Genomic DNA, 19,301 nt, shown 5'->3' on the forward strand with positions numbered 1-19,301 from the left:
GAAGCACTTGTAGCAATCTGTTTTGAGATGCAGATGGTGGCTGTTTATATCCTCATCACCAGCTTTTGGCTCATGATTCAAAAAAGGAATATACTTTTCATGCTTTGTCATTTATTGTTATTTGACTTTAACACGAATTTCTGATTTTAGACTGCATCTTATGTAGTGCTTTTAGCTAATATTTGCCTGCTTTCACACATTACTTCACAAATGTGCCACTGGCTGCTGTTCTGTGCCTAACTTCCGTTTCTGATTTTTATATCAGCAAAACATGGCGGTCTCCAGTCTCCCAAAATTGCTTAACGAAAATCAGTTGCTTTGGATGTGTGACTGGAGAAATTGTCCACACAGTGTGACTTCATTACATATTTGCCTCATTTAGTTTAAATGGTTGTTTATCGTGTATAGACAGTTTTAGGGGGCTGTCATGTAGTAAAAACTGAACTTGGATTTGCACATCTAGTTTCCACTAGCTTCCTCATTCCTCACTTTTTAAGCCACACAGTTTAAGTTTAAAATGTTGGTCTGTGGGTCATCTGGTTCAAAACAACTTCAGAAATTTTTTTTTATTATTATTTACCCCCCACAAGTATAAGTAATATTGGTGGTGATTTAATTTGTCCAATCATTTTTTTCAGGCTGTAACCAAATGTTTGCAAAACTAGTGACAATCCCATAAAGCTAATCTGTACTACTGTGTTTAATGTTAGTTGTCTAATATTAGCATGAAAACATGTTCATCTTAAAGATAGTAAGCCATCGTAAACACAACACCTGGTAAACAACAGCTTGTTAAAATGAGAATGTTAGCAAGCTGATGTTAGCATTTAGCTGGTAATAGCTAAGTATAACGGCATCATAGAGTTGCTAGCATGGCTTGTGGCTGTGGTTTATTCATTCGAGGTGGCTATTTCAGTAGGTGATAGTGAAGTGATAAGTTAAGACATGTTTACCCAGTAACTGATGTGCAGCCAGTTCAAGGAATGGCATTATTTCACTGCAGGGTTTGCAACATTTCAGGCTCCATGTAATAGACCAATATAATGTGCATGTCTAAAACTCATCTCTATCAAACAGCTCACTGTGGACATTTAAAATGTCAAACACACCTCATAAGAGCTATATAGAGGAGGCTGTTTCACATGCAGGTGTTAAAGTGTTGTCCCTGTTGAATAACAGAGAGGGGAGATGCTTATACTGACGTGCAGCACCCTCACATGCCTGTCAGCATTCATCTACTCAATGACAGCCAGAGTCTCAGTGAAAGGCCTCATTCAGACAGGACTCCACTTATGCATCTCTTTCATGTCAGAGCAGACCAGCCTGACCACCAATTCTGATTCTGTATCTGTCTGTAAGTCACTGAAGTTAGTTTTATTCAACAAAACTATCTTTAGTAAATCTGTTGCCTGGGGTTTGAGGATCACTCCTGAAAAACAGTTGAAAACACACGTTTGGATGTTGTATTGCCAAACTTTGAATACTTCTTCCAATGCAGTTTTTATGTTTAGGCTAAAACTATGCTGCAATACTTTTTTGATGGTGAATTCTTGGCTTTGAAATTTACATTTTAATTACATTTATTTTAATTTGCAGGCTCTGTGTCTACTTTTAATTTACATTTTGAAAACACTGAGGACATCCACTTTAATGCAAATGCTTCAATCAGGAGATGTAGCTGATGTACTAATGTAATGATACTTTACTTTGTGTATTTCCTTGTGGTTTCAGACTTATTCCGTCAAGTATCTGGTCCTGGAGGTTTGACAGACCAGCGTCACCTCAGCCTGCTGCTCCATGAAGCTATTCAGATCCCCCGCCAGTTGGGTGAAGTCGCTGCTTTCGGGGGCAGCAATGTGGAGCCCAGCGTCCGCAGTTGCTTCCGTGTGGTGAGGACAGATGCACCTGCATGCATGTCACGCCATTCATATCCACATCACAGATAGGCAACCTTGCGTGTACAGTTTGCTATGCACTTGCACACACACACTATGGACAATCTGAGCAGATGAAATCGTCTGTCTGAGATATTTTGTGAGCTCACTTTACCCCACTTGGTCAGATATACATTTTTCTGGAATTGATCATTTCAGTCACAAGATTCAGCTAGTAGTAGTCTCTGTTAAACCCACAGATACACACTAGAAGCAAGAGAGAGGCTGACCACCGCTTGTAACACTTCATAGTGCCAGTTTCAGTACTTTAAACAATGTCACGATTGCCCCAATAAGAAAATTGAAGTTGAACTTGAAAACTGCTATTACAGAATACTAATGTACCTCATTTGCTAATCAGTTAATTATTGGAAAATAATGACCTCCGGATAATCTGAATAGTCTTAGCCAAGATGATGTTTCGAATATAAAATCATTATTTTAAAAGCAAAAACAATGGCAAAATCAAACAGTTTCCTTTGCATGAGTTCCATTAAAATCTGCATATGTGTTTGAATGACATCAGCACAGTCTCCTTCAAAGGAAGAAGTCGTCAGATGCATCATGTCAGAAACTGAAAAAGTTAGAATTGTTATACTTGTCCCAAGTGCACTACCAATTGCCTTCCAAATATTGCATAATATGAATACTGTATTGCACTGATGTTAATACTCATAAACTAGAGTCAGTGGCAGATAATACTTGACATGCACGCTTAACCATACACACTGTGAAATCCAGGAAGTTTAAGTGGGAAAGTTGCTCTTAGAATATGACCTATTGGAATATTGATATGATGAATCAAAGTCCACTGGTGCACAGAGCAGTAGCTAATGAGGACACATGTTCAAAGCATGAATTAATTTGTCTTTCCCTCTTTTGCTTGTTCTGAATGCATCTGAACTTGCACGTTTGTCACATTTTCACGTTGTGAAGTTCACCTTAGGGCACCAGGTAATTAGAGAGGTGTCAAGAGCAGACCGCAGCTTTTTTGGAAGGTGGCCTATGCAAATCCTTCTAAGTCCCTCATTTTCAAGGAAGATCCTAATTATACAGAGTCCATTTTGGTTTGTGCTTGCTGTGTCAGTTACAGCTGCTTAAAATCAATTCTGTTCTCCATTTGCTTCTTGTCAAGGCATTTAGTCGTAGATGAAATATCGATGTAATGTGAATTGGAGAGGTGACCCATTTGTCTATTTATCACTTGGCTTGAAAATGAGCGACATCACTTAATGGAGATGTGAGAGGAGCATTTACTGCCACCTCAAACAGACACTGACTTTTAGACTGCTGGCAGAGGGACCAGATGGACTGACATGGGGCAGAGAATATGCAGAGTTAAGTGGCTACACAGAACGCTATGATTTTACTGAACGTGTTGTTTCTGTGCAGACTGTTATCAGCTGGGGGAATAATTCTCATTTAGTTCTGAGTTCTGCCTGTCAATTTGTTTTCTTGTCACATGCTGTTTACTGGATATATGGTGCCGAAAGCACATCGGTTTGATACATGACTAAATGTTTATCACTCCGTTTTTCCAATGATGTTGAAAGCATCCCATATGCTCAGCTTGTTGCTTTGAGATCTGTCGGCGTGCTCAGCATAGTCAGTGCCAGTCCCAGGTGTTGGGCATATGAGGGGCTGCTTCTTGACCCCCCCCCCCCCCCCCAGCGCACACACACACACGGAGCAAAGCTGGCTACTCTACTACCAAAGAGGAGCTCCTTCATTCTCGGGAGACTGCACCTCCGTACACCTCACAGTCTGTGATCAGTGTGCACACACACACACACACACACACACACACACATTTATTATGCTACTTTGGTTGAGCCATGGAGGAAACCCCAGGGAAATCAACCTCTTAATGCATCTCTGATGCAGACTTAATGAGAATTTAGCACATCACGGATTTTCAGCGCTTGGCAGGTCATTCTTTTATTAGGTTGACTTCCTTTTTATCCCACTTTCTGGAATTCTCAACAAGGTGAGTCTTAAGAAAACACGTACAGTAAACACTTTATTTATGTCTGCTGTGTTTTAGCTTTATAATTGTTCAGGTAGTTACATAAAAGCAAAAGATGTCCCCCAAAGTATTGCATCTTCTTTCACTCTTTTCTTCCTTCTCTTATCCTTTGTATTCCCTTTGATTCCTTTTTTCAGCAATAGCTCACTGCTGGTCCACGTTTTGGAAAGGAAGCACACCCTCTCATTACTTTGTTTACCTTCCCTGCTCTCAGTCTATATTTGGATTGTTTACAGTCTTTTGCACCCCCACCTGCCTTCCTTTTCCAGGCCCCAGGGAAACCTGCCATTGAGGTGTCTCACTTCCTGGAATGGATGAGCTTGGAGCCCCAGTCGATGGTTTGGCTGCCTGTCCTCCACCGTGTGACTGCTGCAGAGTCAACCAAACACCAGGCCAAATGCTATATCTGCAAACAGTGTCCCATCAAGGGCTTCAGGTAGGCGTGCCAGTGGAAGTGAACAGATGCACGGATACATGCAGGTAGCATGTAAGCAGTGATCACAATGGGCTATTGCAACATCACATGAAGGATCCTCACATTCTGTAATTTCCCAGTTATGGGACTAATAAAGGATTATCTTATCGGATATCAAAGTCTAAATCATATAATTCTAAACATTAAGGAGGGACATATACTATGGACATACACAACCCTTATACACATGTTAAATAAAATTGTGAAATTGTGGCTGGTGTTATCTGTTTTCATAAGAATTGCTGCTCACTAGATAACAGCTTGTTAAAGACTCTCAGATGCAATGTGTAATAAAAAGAGGAGCAGCTGCACTCTCCAGTCTGTACAATAATGTTCATTTATTGAGGCAAGTTTTAAGTATTGCGCATGTCTGTTGTTATGCAGTGTTCTTCATCCTGATAAGATCTGCCACCAAAAAGAATTTGTATATGGGTGCAAACTTAAACAATATGTTAAATGAATATAGTATTCAAGTATTGAATTCACCTTCTTTTATTTGTATTTCACAGACTGATCAGTAAGCACACAGCTAAAAATCACATTTCATAATTTATTACTTAGGATTCGGTCGCAGTTTTCATTGACGGGTGGCTGTAATGGAACACGCTTCTGTCTGGAGCAGCCCAGTGTGTGGAAAAAGTAAAAGGAGAGCAAAGGGAATACATTTGACATGCACCGACCATTTATTCTACACACACAAACGCATACCTCAAACCTGTTGAGTTCTCTTGCAAACATCAGTTGAGCCTCGGTGTTGTATTGATCTTGTCAGGTATCGCAGTCTGAAGCAGTTCAATGTGGACATCTGCCAGACATGTTTTCTAACCGGCCGCACTACCAAGGGAAAGAAGCTGCACTACCCCATCATGGAGTACTACACCCCAGTAAGTCAAACATTATCAAGTGCTGTAAATGAATACAAATATCCAAGGCGCCAGGGATGAATAAAACTCAGCTGTACTACAAAAGTAAAAGAAAAAAAACGTTACTGCTATCTTCTTATTCCTGCTGTCAGACATAGATTAGCCTTCTCGCAAATGTGTCTCAAAGTGTATGCTCCTACATATGCCTGCAGTGCCTCGTCTAGATCTATAGTATGCAGAAAATGAGTACCGCTCAGCAGTAACTTCCTCTCTGGTTCACATAGGGGGCACATAAAGTGCTATTTGGAGCACACATTTTTGGACTAAATCTCCAATAAAACTACAGTGTTAAGCGACCGCGCACACTCGCATCTCGGAAGTCGAGTTAATTTCACAAGAGCACTGAAGAACTTGAGCTGGAGTGTGCTGAGAGGGTGTCAGGTTTAATCTCTAATCAATTCTGAGCTGTAAAATATGGCAAAAAGCCATTTGTACAATATATTTTTTTCCCCCACTGGAAAATGCTTTATATTTACTAGTGAAAGTTTTTCACAGTAATGAGGCAGGCGGGTACACATAGATTCCCAGTATGATAGACAGAGCAGGAAATAGAGAGCCAGATAGTGAGAGTGTGTTAAATGGGATGGAAGCAGAGAGAGAGAGAGAGAATCTCACTGGGAAAGCAGATGGAGGAATCAGTTAGTCTTCTGAAGTTAAAATAAGACAAACCTGCACTGAAACAGAGTGGACAAATTTCATTTGGATTTTCAAGTGTGATAATTTGTCTCCCACCTATCCACTCCCACGGCCTGCTTCTCCTAAACCACCACTGCCACCTACCACCCCTCCTCCAACCTCTTTCATCCTAAATCACACTCCAGACAACCTCAGGGGAGAAGATGAGGGACTTTGCCAAGACTCTGAAGAATAAGTTCAGGTCAAAGCAGTACTTCACCAAACACCCTCAGAGAGGTTACCTGCCGGTGCAATCTGTGCTGGAAGCCGAGAGCTCGGAGACGTGAGTCACACACGTAAACACTCGCAAACACACACATCTCTCTGTCTCTGTCATCTGCCTCTCACTTTGTCTCTCTTTCAGTCCTGCTGTTGCAGGCTAATTATCATGCTCTGGCAATTTTGGGACCTCTGACTCGCTGAGATGGGTTAAAGAGGCAGCTCTGTGTTCAGAATTAACATAATGGTATTCGTGTGGATCAGATGCTCAGTTCACATGAGTGAGTCTCACTCGAAGGGAAAAATAAAAGCGATGAGACTCACTTCCATGAAATCATCAAGAAGCATAGCTCAGGGCTACTACAGTAACCAGAGAGATTAAGAGTCCTTGTTTTGACTGATTGTGTCACCATTAGAGTCACCTTTTATAGCCTCAAATATTACACGAGACATAACATGACATAGAGCAGAGATGAGACTCTGCTACTGCTACTATTACTACTTTGCGATTATTACTATTATACTTACTGCTTATATTCTTCATTATACTACATCTGTGTTTACCCCAGGGTTTTCTAACTTTGGTGGTGGGTTGTTGGATAGTTTTTCCTGTACATAACTCTTAAAATAAAGCTGTCTTAAGTACTTCTTTGGTCGAACTGCTCATGGGATAGGGTACAAAGGTGTCAAAAGCAGACAAGAAAACTTGGAGACTTGGAGCACAAAGTTAAAATAAGAACTTTTTAATGAGGCGCAGCACATAAGTTGAGTTATAAAGCATTTCTTCATCAGAGTGAGAAAAGACATTATAAGCTATTTAAATTGCCTGTGCTCGGCTGATAGCTGTCTCTCACTGGATGGCCTGAATGTGGTGATATCATACATCTTGCCAAAGCCAAACTGCAGCATAAATAAATATACAGAAAAAAACATACAAATCATCAAATTACCGTGTATGCGTTATATAAGATGAGATGAATTCGTTTCTTTCTTCCTGTAGCTTTTGCTGTGCATCAGTTTGTTTGTAATGTTTCCTTCCTCAGGCAATGGGGAAATCTTTTACATTCCCCAGAAGGTCAGGGTCGATCTATGATTTGCATTAACATGACGACGTGCCACTGCATACTCATGATTCTCATTTTGAATACCCGACTCATGCTCAGCCTTACTAAAGAGCTTTTACTATAGGTGTATGCTCTACATGCTGATTCACTCATAGCTCATCAACAAATGCAACCTGTGGCAAAGGCTCGTAAGTAAGTATGGTTTGGTTGTAAAACATCAGAAGCCAAAAATACTGTTATGTTATAAGGCAAGTATATGTTTTATGTGTAAAATATTAATCTGCAAAGTACCTAGTAACTTAAGTTCTTAAATGAATGTAGTGAGGTAGAAGCGTAAGGTAACAAAAAATGAAAAATACTCAAGTGAAATACCTCGAAAAAATTTACTTGCGTTTCTCCACTGTCATGCTAATCTTGTTTTCATCCCATCAAAAACGTTTTTTTCTTTTTAACAAGAAACACATTATTTTTTTCTGGCTTTTAATAAATAATGTCACGTTTAGATTTGGCTTGGTGGGGTGTTTACGTTGGCGTCTCTCGTTCTCAGGCCGTGCTCCTCGCCCAAGCTGCCCCATGCAGACACACACAGCAGGATTGAGCATTATGCCAGCAGGTACGTGGCTCGCGGTGCTGTGCTATACATCAAATCATTACAGCAATGTTTCTTCCTCTCTCCCTTTCACTCCACCCCTGTCTCCACCTCCCCCCCCCCCTTTAGTCTTGGCTTCACACTGATTGAAGTATTGATTTGGCTGCGCTGTGCACTGTACTCCAGCCAGGGTAGGGACTGGACTGCCCAGCAGTTTCCCTCTAGCTTATTCTCCACACAAGCAGAGCAGTTTGTGTTCATCGTTCAGTATGTGTGTGTGTGTGTGTGTGCGTGCGTGCATGTGTGTGGAGGTCAGCAGGGTTCAGCGTGCCTAGCGGTTTGTCACTTGCTGGGGCAGTGAGCCCATTGGTCACCTGGGAGCTGTTGGTGTGGATTAGTGTCTGTTTGACAGGTTATAAACAGGGCACAGCACTGGACTCATACTCTCCTGGCAGCTCTGCCCACAGTACCACAGAGCTGGACACACACACACACATTTCCACTGAGCCTGCTAGGGTGTGTGCCATTGTGTATTACTTCCCTGAGGCTCTTACACACAACCGCCTTACACCCTGCCAACACAGAGGGAACACACACCAACAAGAGAGCAGGCACAATTGTCCTCTTTACCCCTCTTATCTCTCCCTTTTCCCCCTCTCCGCTTGTGTTCTGCTTGCCTTTTTTCATTTTTCTTTTTATTCTTTGATCCCTCTGTTCTATTGTCTCCCACCCACATGTTTATTTCTGCCTCTTTTCCCTCCTTTTACTCCTTCTCTAGCTTTTTGTTACTCTCCATTCCTTAATATTTTCTCTGTTACATCCTCTTACATTAAATCATTTGTAGTTAATTACATTACAGTTTTACTTCAAATAGGCCTTAAGTCATTTTGGCCACTCAGAAAAATCTTAGGCAAAAGCTGTTAGTACCCAGGGGTCTGTAGCCAGCAGCGATATTGTGTTTCCTAAATCTAATCATATAGTTTGGTTCCGTACACCTCAACAAACTGTGACTAAAAACTGAAAATAATAAGTCAGCTGTGTCCAAAAATAAAAAGCTAGCACCGACTGGGTGAAAGTCTTGTGCTTGACCCATTCATCCAGCACAGCCTCCTCTAAATGCAGATTCTGTTGGGAACAGATGAATAGCTGCTGAATGACTCTGCTCACCCAGGTGCAAACAGATGCTGAAAATCTTAACCGGCATAATACTGTAACTGCCAACATCCTTCATTAAAAGAGAGAACCGAAATGGAAACATGTGCAAGGTCAGTTAGTCAAAATGTTACCCAATCACAGAGAGAGAGAGAGAGAGTTTGTGTTTTCTTTCTTCTACCTGCTAAGAAAATGCCAGGAAAAAAAAATCCCATGGTTGAACATAGTTTTTTGTAACTCACATGTACCGTAACTCACAGCTTATGTGAAGCGTCTGCTACTGCTTTAGAAACCGATAATGATTGCTTAAAATAATTGTTCTTGAATTCTGAACAGTTTTACATGAGGCCTGTGATATTCTGTATTTTTGTTGTTTGTTATTATTGTGCTCTGTGACTTCTTCAAACATGAATTCTGTATATATGTTCATTATTCCCCTAAAGAGCTTGGCTCTGTTGCTTTTATCGAATGACACTCAAACGGAAGTAAATAACGATTTTGCTGGGGACTATTTTCAGCCGAGCATCTGGTGAACTAGCGAGTAATTTTGGCAGCAGGATTGTGCATGACGGATTAACTCTAAATAAACTAACAAGGCCCATATTCATCATAATGAAACATGTCACCCAGTGGCTCACTGATGTGTTTTTAATAGGCTTGGACAACAATGGAGCTTTATGGCTTAGAGGCACGTGTTAGCTGCATAACTCTTTGCCAAACAGCACTTGTTATTAGGATGAATTAAGGGTTGGTTTTGGTCTTTTCGTGTTATTTGTTGACAGTGAAAAACATATAATATCACCGGACTTACCTTTAAACCTCTTGTGAATGACTGAATTATCTATACGTGTTTGTAAAAAGTTGAGAAACGCTTTGTAAATCTACTGTTATCGATGTTTATCTTCAAGTATGCATTCATGTATGCCCCAGCTCTGGATGTTTTATGGAGGTATTTACAGATACATTCAAACAATTTTGAAATGTCCTTACATCTGCTTTTACCTACATAGTGGTATTTACATACCACTGTGGGTGTAAACCAGACAGACTGGAACACAGCTAGAGCCTGTCCATTTCTCCAGTGTTTAATACTGCATCTTCAACAGAGGAAGTCAAAACAAAATGTGACCATTGTGCTGCATATTGCGACTAATGGTACAAGAGCGTGAGGATGTGACAGAGATCAGTTAAACAGTCTCACAGTTGAGGTTTAGTTTTGCATGGCATGGTGGTGCAGCCGTTAGCGCTGCTGCCTCACAACAGGAGGGTTTCAGGTTCGAATCTCAGTCTGGGCCCTTCTGTGTGGAGTTTGCATGTTCTCAATGAGCCTGTGTGGGAATATCTCTGGGTAATCTGGCTTCCTCCCACAATCCTAAAAACATGCACGTGCACATTAGGTTAATTGGCTACTCTATATTGCCCCCAGGTCTGTGTGTGTGTGTGGTTGTCTATCTTTGTGTGTCAGCCCTGCAATTGACTGGCGACCAGTCCAGGATGTACCCTGCCTCTTGCCTGTAGTCAGCTGATGGATAAGCGGTATAGAAAATGGGTGGATGGAAGTTTTAGTTTAGTTTTTTTTTATAGATATACAATAGCACAAACACAACAAATGATATTGTTGTGAAATTTGTTAAGTTACATTTTTATTGAGATAAAATCAGAGGTATTTTGATTCAGTTCAGTGGACATTTTTAAGCTTGTCATCTGTGTTTAATTGGACTGCTGGGGGTGGCCACGAATTACTGGGTTGGCAGTTCTGTCTCTGGTTCCTCCTGCCAACATGTCAATACTGTTCCTGATGGTTAGGCCAGTGTCTGGCATGGTAGTCGGGAGCTAAAAAGATAAGGGGCTGAGCAAATATTGTTTTTATTTCACAAAATCATTTTCTGTATACATTGTACTATGATTCTGTTACTGCATGTGTAGTCCATTAACCAGTATAATTTTGGTCCAGCGTGCATAAACACATAGTATCAGCTGAAATGAATGAAATCGGCATTCGCAGATTTACACACAATAAAAAAAGAGAAGTGCAAGCACACTGATCTGAGCACCGTCATAATAGGAGTAGACAGTCCTTATTATGGGAACGTTAAGTATTTTATCTGTGCTCAAGCAGCATGCAGAATTGACTTCAATCCTCTTTTCAATTCTATTTTTTCTTTCTTTCTTTCTTTCTTTCTTTCTTTCTTTCTTTCTTTCTTTCTTTCAGTGAGACATCACATTTCTTATTTGAATTCAGTGCTCGCATTAATCGTAACTCACCTCTCACTTTGAACACTAATGGAAAGTCAAGCTGACATCAAAATACTGGATGTCATCACTGGCAGGTCAGGGTCTGAAATTCTCCTCTTCTCCTCGACAAGCATGGTGTGTTAGACAGGTGTGTGTAGGAGTCAAATGTGTCAAAGTGCCCCTCAGTCAGTGAGGGATGGACATGTTAATCCATGGCAATACTGTAGTCTCCAGCCACATTAAAGGAGATAAAGTATGTGATTTTTGGGGTTAGGAAAGCCAAGCTCATAGGCATGTCAAACACACAGACAGCCTCTGTCTCTTCCTTCCTTCCCCTCTCTCTCTTTCTCTCTCTCTCTCTCTCTCTCTCTCTCTCTCACCCCTCCCCATACTGATATCAGGAGTAGAGTTCATTCCTTTCATGATTAGCGGTGCTGCTTCGAGGGTAGAGGATGGATGAGAAGAAGAAGAAGAAGAAGAAGATAAAAAAACCTCTTAGAACTCTGTTAGGATTTCTCCTTTCTTACCCTCGCTCTCTCTCCCATTTCTCATTTCCTCTCACATTTATTTACATCGATACAAGCAGCCTAACTCACATGTATGCACAAAGCATTCACACACAGACACACACGCACACTGTTATTTCCTATTATTTTCTGCCCTCTCTTTTCTCATTTGATGCTGTTCCTGACTGAGACTGAGCAGGTTTTGCCGAGACCTTCTGATGAAAAGCGTAGCAGAATGAATTACGGGTGGTCAGGTTCACAGGCCGAGCCTCCTGTAGGAGGACATGGATAAATCCTAAATTTCTCAGTGTTACGGCCTTATTGGACACTGGAGAGAAGTAGGATGTAATGTGAATGTCCCTGACAGCCTCTACATCACTCACCCCTCCATTTCACATCTCTCACTCCCTCAGCTGATGACATTCTGAGAAAGATTATGCAGCATGCAGTGTACCGTGTGTGTTTGCTGCAGTGTAGGTTTAATGCTGGCTTTCATGTGGCACGTGTGTGTTTATGTATGTATGTGGGCAGCCACAAGGCTCCTAGCACTTCTACATCAGTGGGTTGGATCTCTGTGCGGGTTAATTACCTTACTTGAAGGATAAACTCAGCCTTTGATCATCTAGGACCTTTATATATCATTAACATGTGATCTTCGGTGGACTTTCAACATGCATCAAAGGTCAGTCAGGAAAAAGTGAGGGTAGTGTTAAAACAATGGAGGTAATAATGAAACTGAAAATGCTCCTACAAACAGTCAGCGGTAAATGATGTTCTGGTCACACAAACACATTCACAAAGAAAACACTATTAATAATCGTTGTAAACAGTGTTTTGTTGGGTTGCAGCCTGTTTATATGAACCATGAAACACCAAAAATTGCAGCTGTGCAACCAAAAGCATCTTATGATTGGCCTCCCATTCACACACACACACACACACACACACTCGCACACTCACTCACATGCATGCACTGATGCCGGTGACAGACACTTGCCTCAATTCTGAGAGCAAATGGGGCTCAGTGCCTTGACTCAAGCATCTCATGTGATTTTTCCAACTGTGATTTATTTATTTATTTGTATTCATCGAACCTGAATCATACATTTGTTCTTATCGTGAGACAGTTCACAGTACACGGCATGGCTGTGTCCACTGACAGTCAGCAGGTCATAATGCAGAGCCTGATGAGCTGTCCTCGGTGCTGAAAAGCCACACGGCAGCTCACTCGTTTCTTCCTCACACTCACACACACACACGGTCTGTGGTGTCTGGTGTAAGGCTGTTTTACCGCCTGCATCCTGGGAAACCTTTCACAGTATTTTATCAGAATTTCATCCTCCCTCCTTATCTCGTACTCTTTGGCAAGAAGAATTTCTGCCACTCACGTTTGCTTTTCAGCCTCAACCCATAAAAGTAAAAGGCCTCATATCTCGCTCACACTAGTGGAAAGCTAAGCTGTACTGATTGTTTTACCTTGTGTTCGTAGACAGTATTTCCCTAGCGTGTGACAATATGGACATGTTGTTTTTGCTTTTTCCTGCATTTGCTCTGACTCATCCACTGTATCCTGTATTTCTCTTTTGTGTGTCTGTGTATATACATATGTATGTGTTTGTTTGTGTCATATGATGTCCTTGGTGTGTGCGTGTGTATTTTTATTTATATATATGCTTATATAGATTGGCAGAAATGGAGAGCCAGAATTGTTCATTCTTCACGGATAGCCTGTCTCCTGATGAAAGTCTGTGAGTATGCTGCCTCCCCCACACTAAGAACTCCCTCATTACAATCATAGCCTTTCACTGGGATTATTTGCGTGTGTTTTGTGTGCACACACTTAACTCTGGGTATCTGGATTGTTTCTGTGTTTATGTGCATGCTCAGTCTTGTGCATGTATGTGTGACTGCGTGGGAAAGTCTGGGTAATGACATGAATAATCAGCTACATAATGAAAATGACCCACAGTGAGCAAGCGTGTGCACATTTTCCTTTTATCACGCACATGCCTGCTGTGATTTAAGTCTTTGGCTGTGGGTAGGTACACGAAGCCTCTCTGAGAAGTGGGAGACGTGTGCACGTATATGTAGAAGTTGGCTGAGTGGCGAGGCTACAGCAGAGAGAGGATGTTTGATGTGAATGAGGTAGCCAATAATATCCTCATTGTGGAGTGCTGAAAAAGTGTCATGTGGATGGAGTGGTTGGGGATGTTTGAGAGCATCTATTTGTGTGTGTCCAAGTCTTATTTTATTGACATCTGTGTGGGCTGTCAACTGCTTCCTCCTTCTCTGAGATGGTTGATTTTCAAGGCAAGTTTGCGTGCGCAGCAGCTCTGTGTAAAATGTTCTCTGTTTTTTTAAGGGCTCCAGGTGTGTCTGTGTCCTGTGAATTGTGCTCATTATTTCTTTTCAGACGTGTGTGTGTGTGTGTGTGTGTGTGTGTGCTCTGAGATAAGGCTGTGATTGACACCACATTAAAAGCTTAGACTTAGACAAGACTACTACTTTTCAAACAGTGCAAGACTTTTTACTACTGACACCTGTGCTTCTCAAGCCTGCTCCCGATGTCTTTGTTGCCATGTGCATGTATCTAGAGTGCTGCTTGGATCGAGCTTTGTCAAAAAGATGTGTGTATATCAGTGCATGTGCATATAATATTTGCATCTGTTTCTGTCAATATTTCTGTGCTCTGAGAGCATTTGTGTGCGTCACACTTCTCTCCTACCCCTTATTTGTTGTGCTGCTGTTTGCTTCTCTTGCACCCTTGTATTGTGTTGTATTAACTCCGTTAACCCGTCCTTCTGTCTGTCAGTGCGTCTCAGTTTTTCTTGCTGCATGGCTCTCTATCTGTGCCTCCAGCTGGTGTTTGGCTGGCATCACAGTTTCCTGTTCTGGGCAATGCTGATGTGCAGCCTTTAGCCTGCAGCTGTATGCATTGTTCTGAGTTCACTGTTGTTGCTTATTGCCATGGAATGGACATGAAAATAGTAGAACCCTTAGATGCATTGTTCAAAGGACAATAAAATGAATCCAGTTCGGAATATTGTTTTTGTTAATCATGAATATATACTATGTTCAATTCCAAAGTAACATTATTTAATTGTCACATTTATGTGCATTATAGTATTATTATATTTGCAAATATTAAAGTCTGTCTCTGTTTAAGCCAGCTACAGTGACATGTACAACTGCAATAATATCAGCAAGCTAATATTAAAGCGATATAAATACACTATATGGGCAAATATATTGGGACAAGTGACCATTACACCAACAGGTACTTTAATGACATTGCATTCTAAATAAAGACAGTGTTGCAGCTATAACAGCATCCACTCTTCTGGGAAGGCTTTTCATAAGATTCTGGAGTATTTCTGTGGAAACTTTTGGCCATCCGTGCTGTAGAGAATTTGTGAGGTCAGACACTGAATGAAAGGGCCTGACTCACAATCTGTTCCAGTTCATCCCAAAGGTGTTGGATGGGGTTGAGGTCAGGGCTCTGAGAGGGCCAGTCAAGTTCGTCCACACCAAACTCATCACAGAAGGAATAGAAAAGGGACTTCCCCAAACTGTTGCCACAAAGGTCGAAGCATAGCATTGTTCAAAATGTCTTGGTATGCTGAAGCATTAAGATTTCCCTTCACTGGAAGTAAGGGGTCGAGCCCAACCCCTGAATAACAGGCCCATCCTATTATCCCTCCTCTACCAAATTTTACAGTTGGCACAATGCAATCAGGCAGGTAATGTTCTCTCTGTCACTCCACACAATACATTTCCACTACTCCAGAGTCCAGTGGTGGTGTGCTTTACACCACTCCATGTGACGCTTGATATTGTAATTGATGATGTGAAGCTTGCATGCAGCTGCTCAGCTATGGAAAGCCATTCCATGAAGCTCCTGCCGCACATTTGTTGTACTGATATTAATGCCAGTTTAAGTTTGGAACCCCTCACCTATGCAATCAGCAGAGTGTTGGCAACTTTTATGCACCATACACCTCAGTCCTCAATGAGGCCACTTAGACCACTTAACATGGTGTTTCGCTTCACGGCTGAGTTGCTACTGTTCCTAAATGCTTCTACTTTCCAACAAAGCCACTTACTATTAACCGCAGAATTTCATGAACTGTCTCATTGCAATCCTATTATAATACTGCGCTTGAATTGACTGAGCTTTACAGAATGACCCATTGTTTTCACAAATATTTGTAAATGCAGACTGCATTGAGAGGGCTTGATTTTATACATCTGTGGCAATGGTTCTGATTGAAACCCCTGAACTCAATAATCAAGAGGTGTGTACCAATACTTTTGTCCATATAGTGTATCACTAAAGTAGATGCATATAGGTAACACAAATTTTCTGTGTAAAATAATGTGGGTTAGTGAAAAAGAGGCAAATAAAAAAAAGGTCAATGGACAAAAACAACAACAGAAACATTTCTTCATTCAAGTTCATTGATGACCTGGTAATGCATCTAAGGGTTAATTTTGAGACTTCCTAAATAATCGATCTGACTGGGAGGTCTGTTATGACTAAAATGGGTCTGGCCATTGCTAGACAAAACCAGTCTGCTTGAACACACTTGGCCTATAAATACCTCTGTGATGTATAATCTGGCATTACTATTCAAAGCCTATAACTTATTTTTAACCTTGGCTCAATGGTGTAGTTTGATTTGTAGCCTAGAGCATTAAACATATAAACAGACAAACGGCTGTCTTTCCTTTAAAAGAACTGCCAGACATTTACAGATGCATTTATTGTTTCTACAGCCGTAGGTCTACACTCATAGAACCGCACATTAAGTTTTCTGTTCCATTGTCAATAAAATGTTTCTTCCAGAGCAATAAATGAAGCTCCACCTTCCATTTTTTAAGAAATGTGAGTGTGTGTGTTTTTTTTTAATGGTGTGTTAAGCCACGTTTATTGCAGAACATTTAATATTTGAACTGTGAACCTGGCACAGTGCCTGTGTCATAGCTGCTCATCCCATTCAGTCCAGTCTTGTTTGATCGCATCCCGTCCTGTAATACCTTTCCTCGCCCTGCTTGCTTTGCTTTGCTTTGGCCCGTCTGCTGTCCCTGGCTCTGCTTTGTGCTGCTGGTGGCTGTGTGCTGGTGGCTCAGTGTGCTGTCTCCTGTGTGGGGGACTCAGGGATGAAGATCAGTACCTCCTGCGTCACTCCAGCCCAGCACTGGACCATGACTCACCCTGCGGACAGCACATGCTTCTGGCCCACCTGGAGCACCAGAACAAGGAGCAGCTCCAGTGCACCCTGGCCCGTCTGGAAAATGAGAACAGGTCTGTATCCAGGAAAAACAACATGAGAGGTGGAGTCATCGCCTCGTGTTTGTTTTTGCACGCAATAAATTCCTCTTAAACAGACTGACATGCACATTGTACGTCAACAGAGTACAACAACTCCGTCACATCCATAACAATTAGTGTTCATGTAAACATAGAGAACTGTTTTGAATTCGATTTGGTTATAGCTTCAAATGAGATTAAGTTTTGGAATAAGACATGCAACAGAGACATTAAAGTTTGTTTCCATCAGCAAAGCACCCCAGAATCATAGTAACATGCACTGTATAGACAAAAGTATTGGGACATCTAATCATTACACCAGCAGAGATTTGTGCATGGACACTGGTGCGGAGTTGGTCCCCACCTTTGTGGCTGTGACAGCTTCCTCTCTTCTGGGAAGGCTTAAGAAAGACTTAAGAGTGTTTCTGTTGGGGTTTTTGCCCATTTATGAAGTGGGTTGTCTCTCAGTATGCTAAAGCATTAACATTTCCCATCACTGGATGTAAGGGGCCGAGTGCAACCCCTGAAAAACAGTCCCATAACATACCTGAATTCAGTTATAAAGAGGTTTGTCTCGGCGCTTTTGCTTATATAATTTAAATATGTTTGTGTTTAGGCATTACAGTCTTTTTGGTTTGCCTGCTGCTAGTGGCAGGCCTTTTGTAGAAAGTCATTTCCTTTACACACAAATATTATTGAACATCCTTACTTGAAAATAATGTGGTGATAACATTGAAAAACACTTGCAGAAGCTAAAGGAAGTGGCTATCAGGGATCAACTTTTGTGATTTTAATATAAAACATCCATGATATACAATAGTGTATATGTTAGATGTTAGTTTATAGGTTGAAAGTACTGTGTCGTTTCTCCTACGCTCTTAATTGGTTACTAGGGGCAACCTTTATGTGAATGATTCATACAAATAATTTTCTCTTTTTGTCCTCTGGTTGTGACCTTTCTACACACACACACACACACACACACACACACACACACACACACACACACACACACACTCACTTGTTCCCTTTGGGTGTCTGAAACCTTGACCCGGTTCAATTTGCCTACATAGTACGCCTCTTGTTATGACACTGCAGTGTACCGTGTTGTTCTTATTTATGACTATTGTTGCTGCCCCTTCTTGGTTTATATCTTCTGCCATGGCTCTCATGTGGCTCATACTTGAACAATAATTCAATACCAGAATCAGACACCTTAAACTCTAATCCTGCTTTGGGGTGTTCAGCTATCAGATTAAAAATACACTGAACATCGTTTCATCGGCTTGGTACTTCATGCCTTTTCCTAATTTTATGAGTATCGCCTTTAAATCGGATTTTGAATGGATTGTTCAGAGGATTCAGATGTCTGCTACAGAAAATGATGCATTGCTTCAGTTTGGGGTCTCATATACATGACTGTGAAATATGGTTACGTTCGATAGATTTTCATCTGCTCTGTATCTGTGATTGGTGTTGACAGCACATTTTACGCAGCGCCCCTCTTCTCAAATGCAATTTTTAGATTTCTGTTATTGTTCTGAGTTTGTTCTAACAGGGAGTTTGACTTGTCTGTGGTCTAATCGACGTCACGTCACTGTGGTGGAAGGCATATCATATCATATCATCACTACTTTGTGACTTTTTAGCAAGCAAAATAAACATACATTTGTTCATGCATCGCCCATATAAATGAATATTTCTTATTTGGAGCAATAATAAGTGCTTTATTGAAATTTTTGTTATCTTCATCAAAAGCCTCGTGTACCATAGGGAATAGTTAGCAGTTCAGTACTCTTCTATATGCTGGGTTTTAACAACATCAGAAAAAAGAAAAGGAAAATATATTTTTAAAGGAAAAAAATGCTTAATTTTGCAGTTGTTGTTTGTTTTACAGCAAGACAGAATTCTGTGACACCCAAAACTACAAGGAAGACAGGAAAGCCAATGTCAGCAAAACAGTGATTTGTATGTTTGTTTGTTTGTTTGTTTTTGTCACAAACAGAAGTTTATTACTAATTCAGTACATAGATAGACAAGCCTGATTTTCCAGCACCCAAATAAATCAAAATTCTTTCTGCAATGCTTCACTGCACAGCACAGCACAGCACAGCACAGCACACAGTCAGTTAATGGCCACAGAGTCGCACAGACCCTGATTTATTGCAGCTCATATTCACAGTGAAGATGGT

General features: G+C 41.1%; 1 protein-coding gene across 3 annotated transcripts in view; it reads left to right on the forward strand.

The window, feature by feature from the left end:
* drp2 (dystrophin related protein 2) overlaps positions 1-19,301 on the forward strand; it is a 142,080-nt gene that overhangs the window by 114,408 nt on the left and 8,371 nt on the right. For all 3 annotated transcript variants that reach the window (XM_046405504.1, XM_046405506.1, XM_046405505.1), the window contains exons 16-22: positions 1,732-1,889; positions 4,230-4,396; positions 5,208-5,319; positions 6,180-6,316; positions 7,864-7,929; positions 13,481-13,546; positions 16,957-17,103. In XM_046405504.1, the coding sequence (XP_046261460.1) occupies positions 1,732-1,889; positions 4,230-4,396; positions 5,208-5,319; positions 6,180-6,316; positions 7,864-7,929; positions 13,481-13,546; positions 16,957-17,103 (853 nt within the window). The remainder of the gene's footprint in view (positions 1-1,731; positions 1,890-4,229; positions 4,397-5,207; positions 5,320-6,179; positions 6,317-7,863; positions 7,930-13,480; positions 13,547-16,956; positions 17,104-19,301) is intronic.

This window comes from Scatophagus argus, chromosome 12 (genome assembly GCF_020382885.2).
Source record: "Scatophagus argus isolate fScaArg1 chromosome 12, fScaArg1.pri, whole genome shotgun sequence".
Classification (NCBI taxonomy): Eukaryota; Metazoa; Chordata; class Actinopteri; family Scatophagidae; genus Scatophagus; species Scatophagus argus.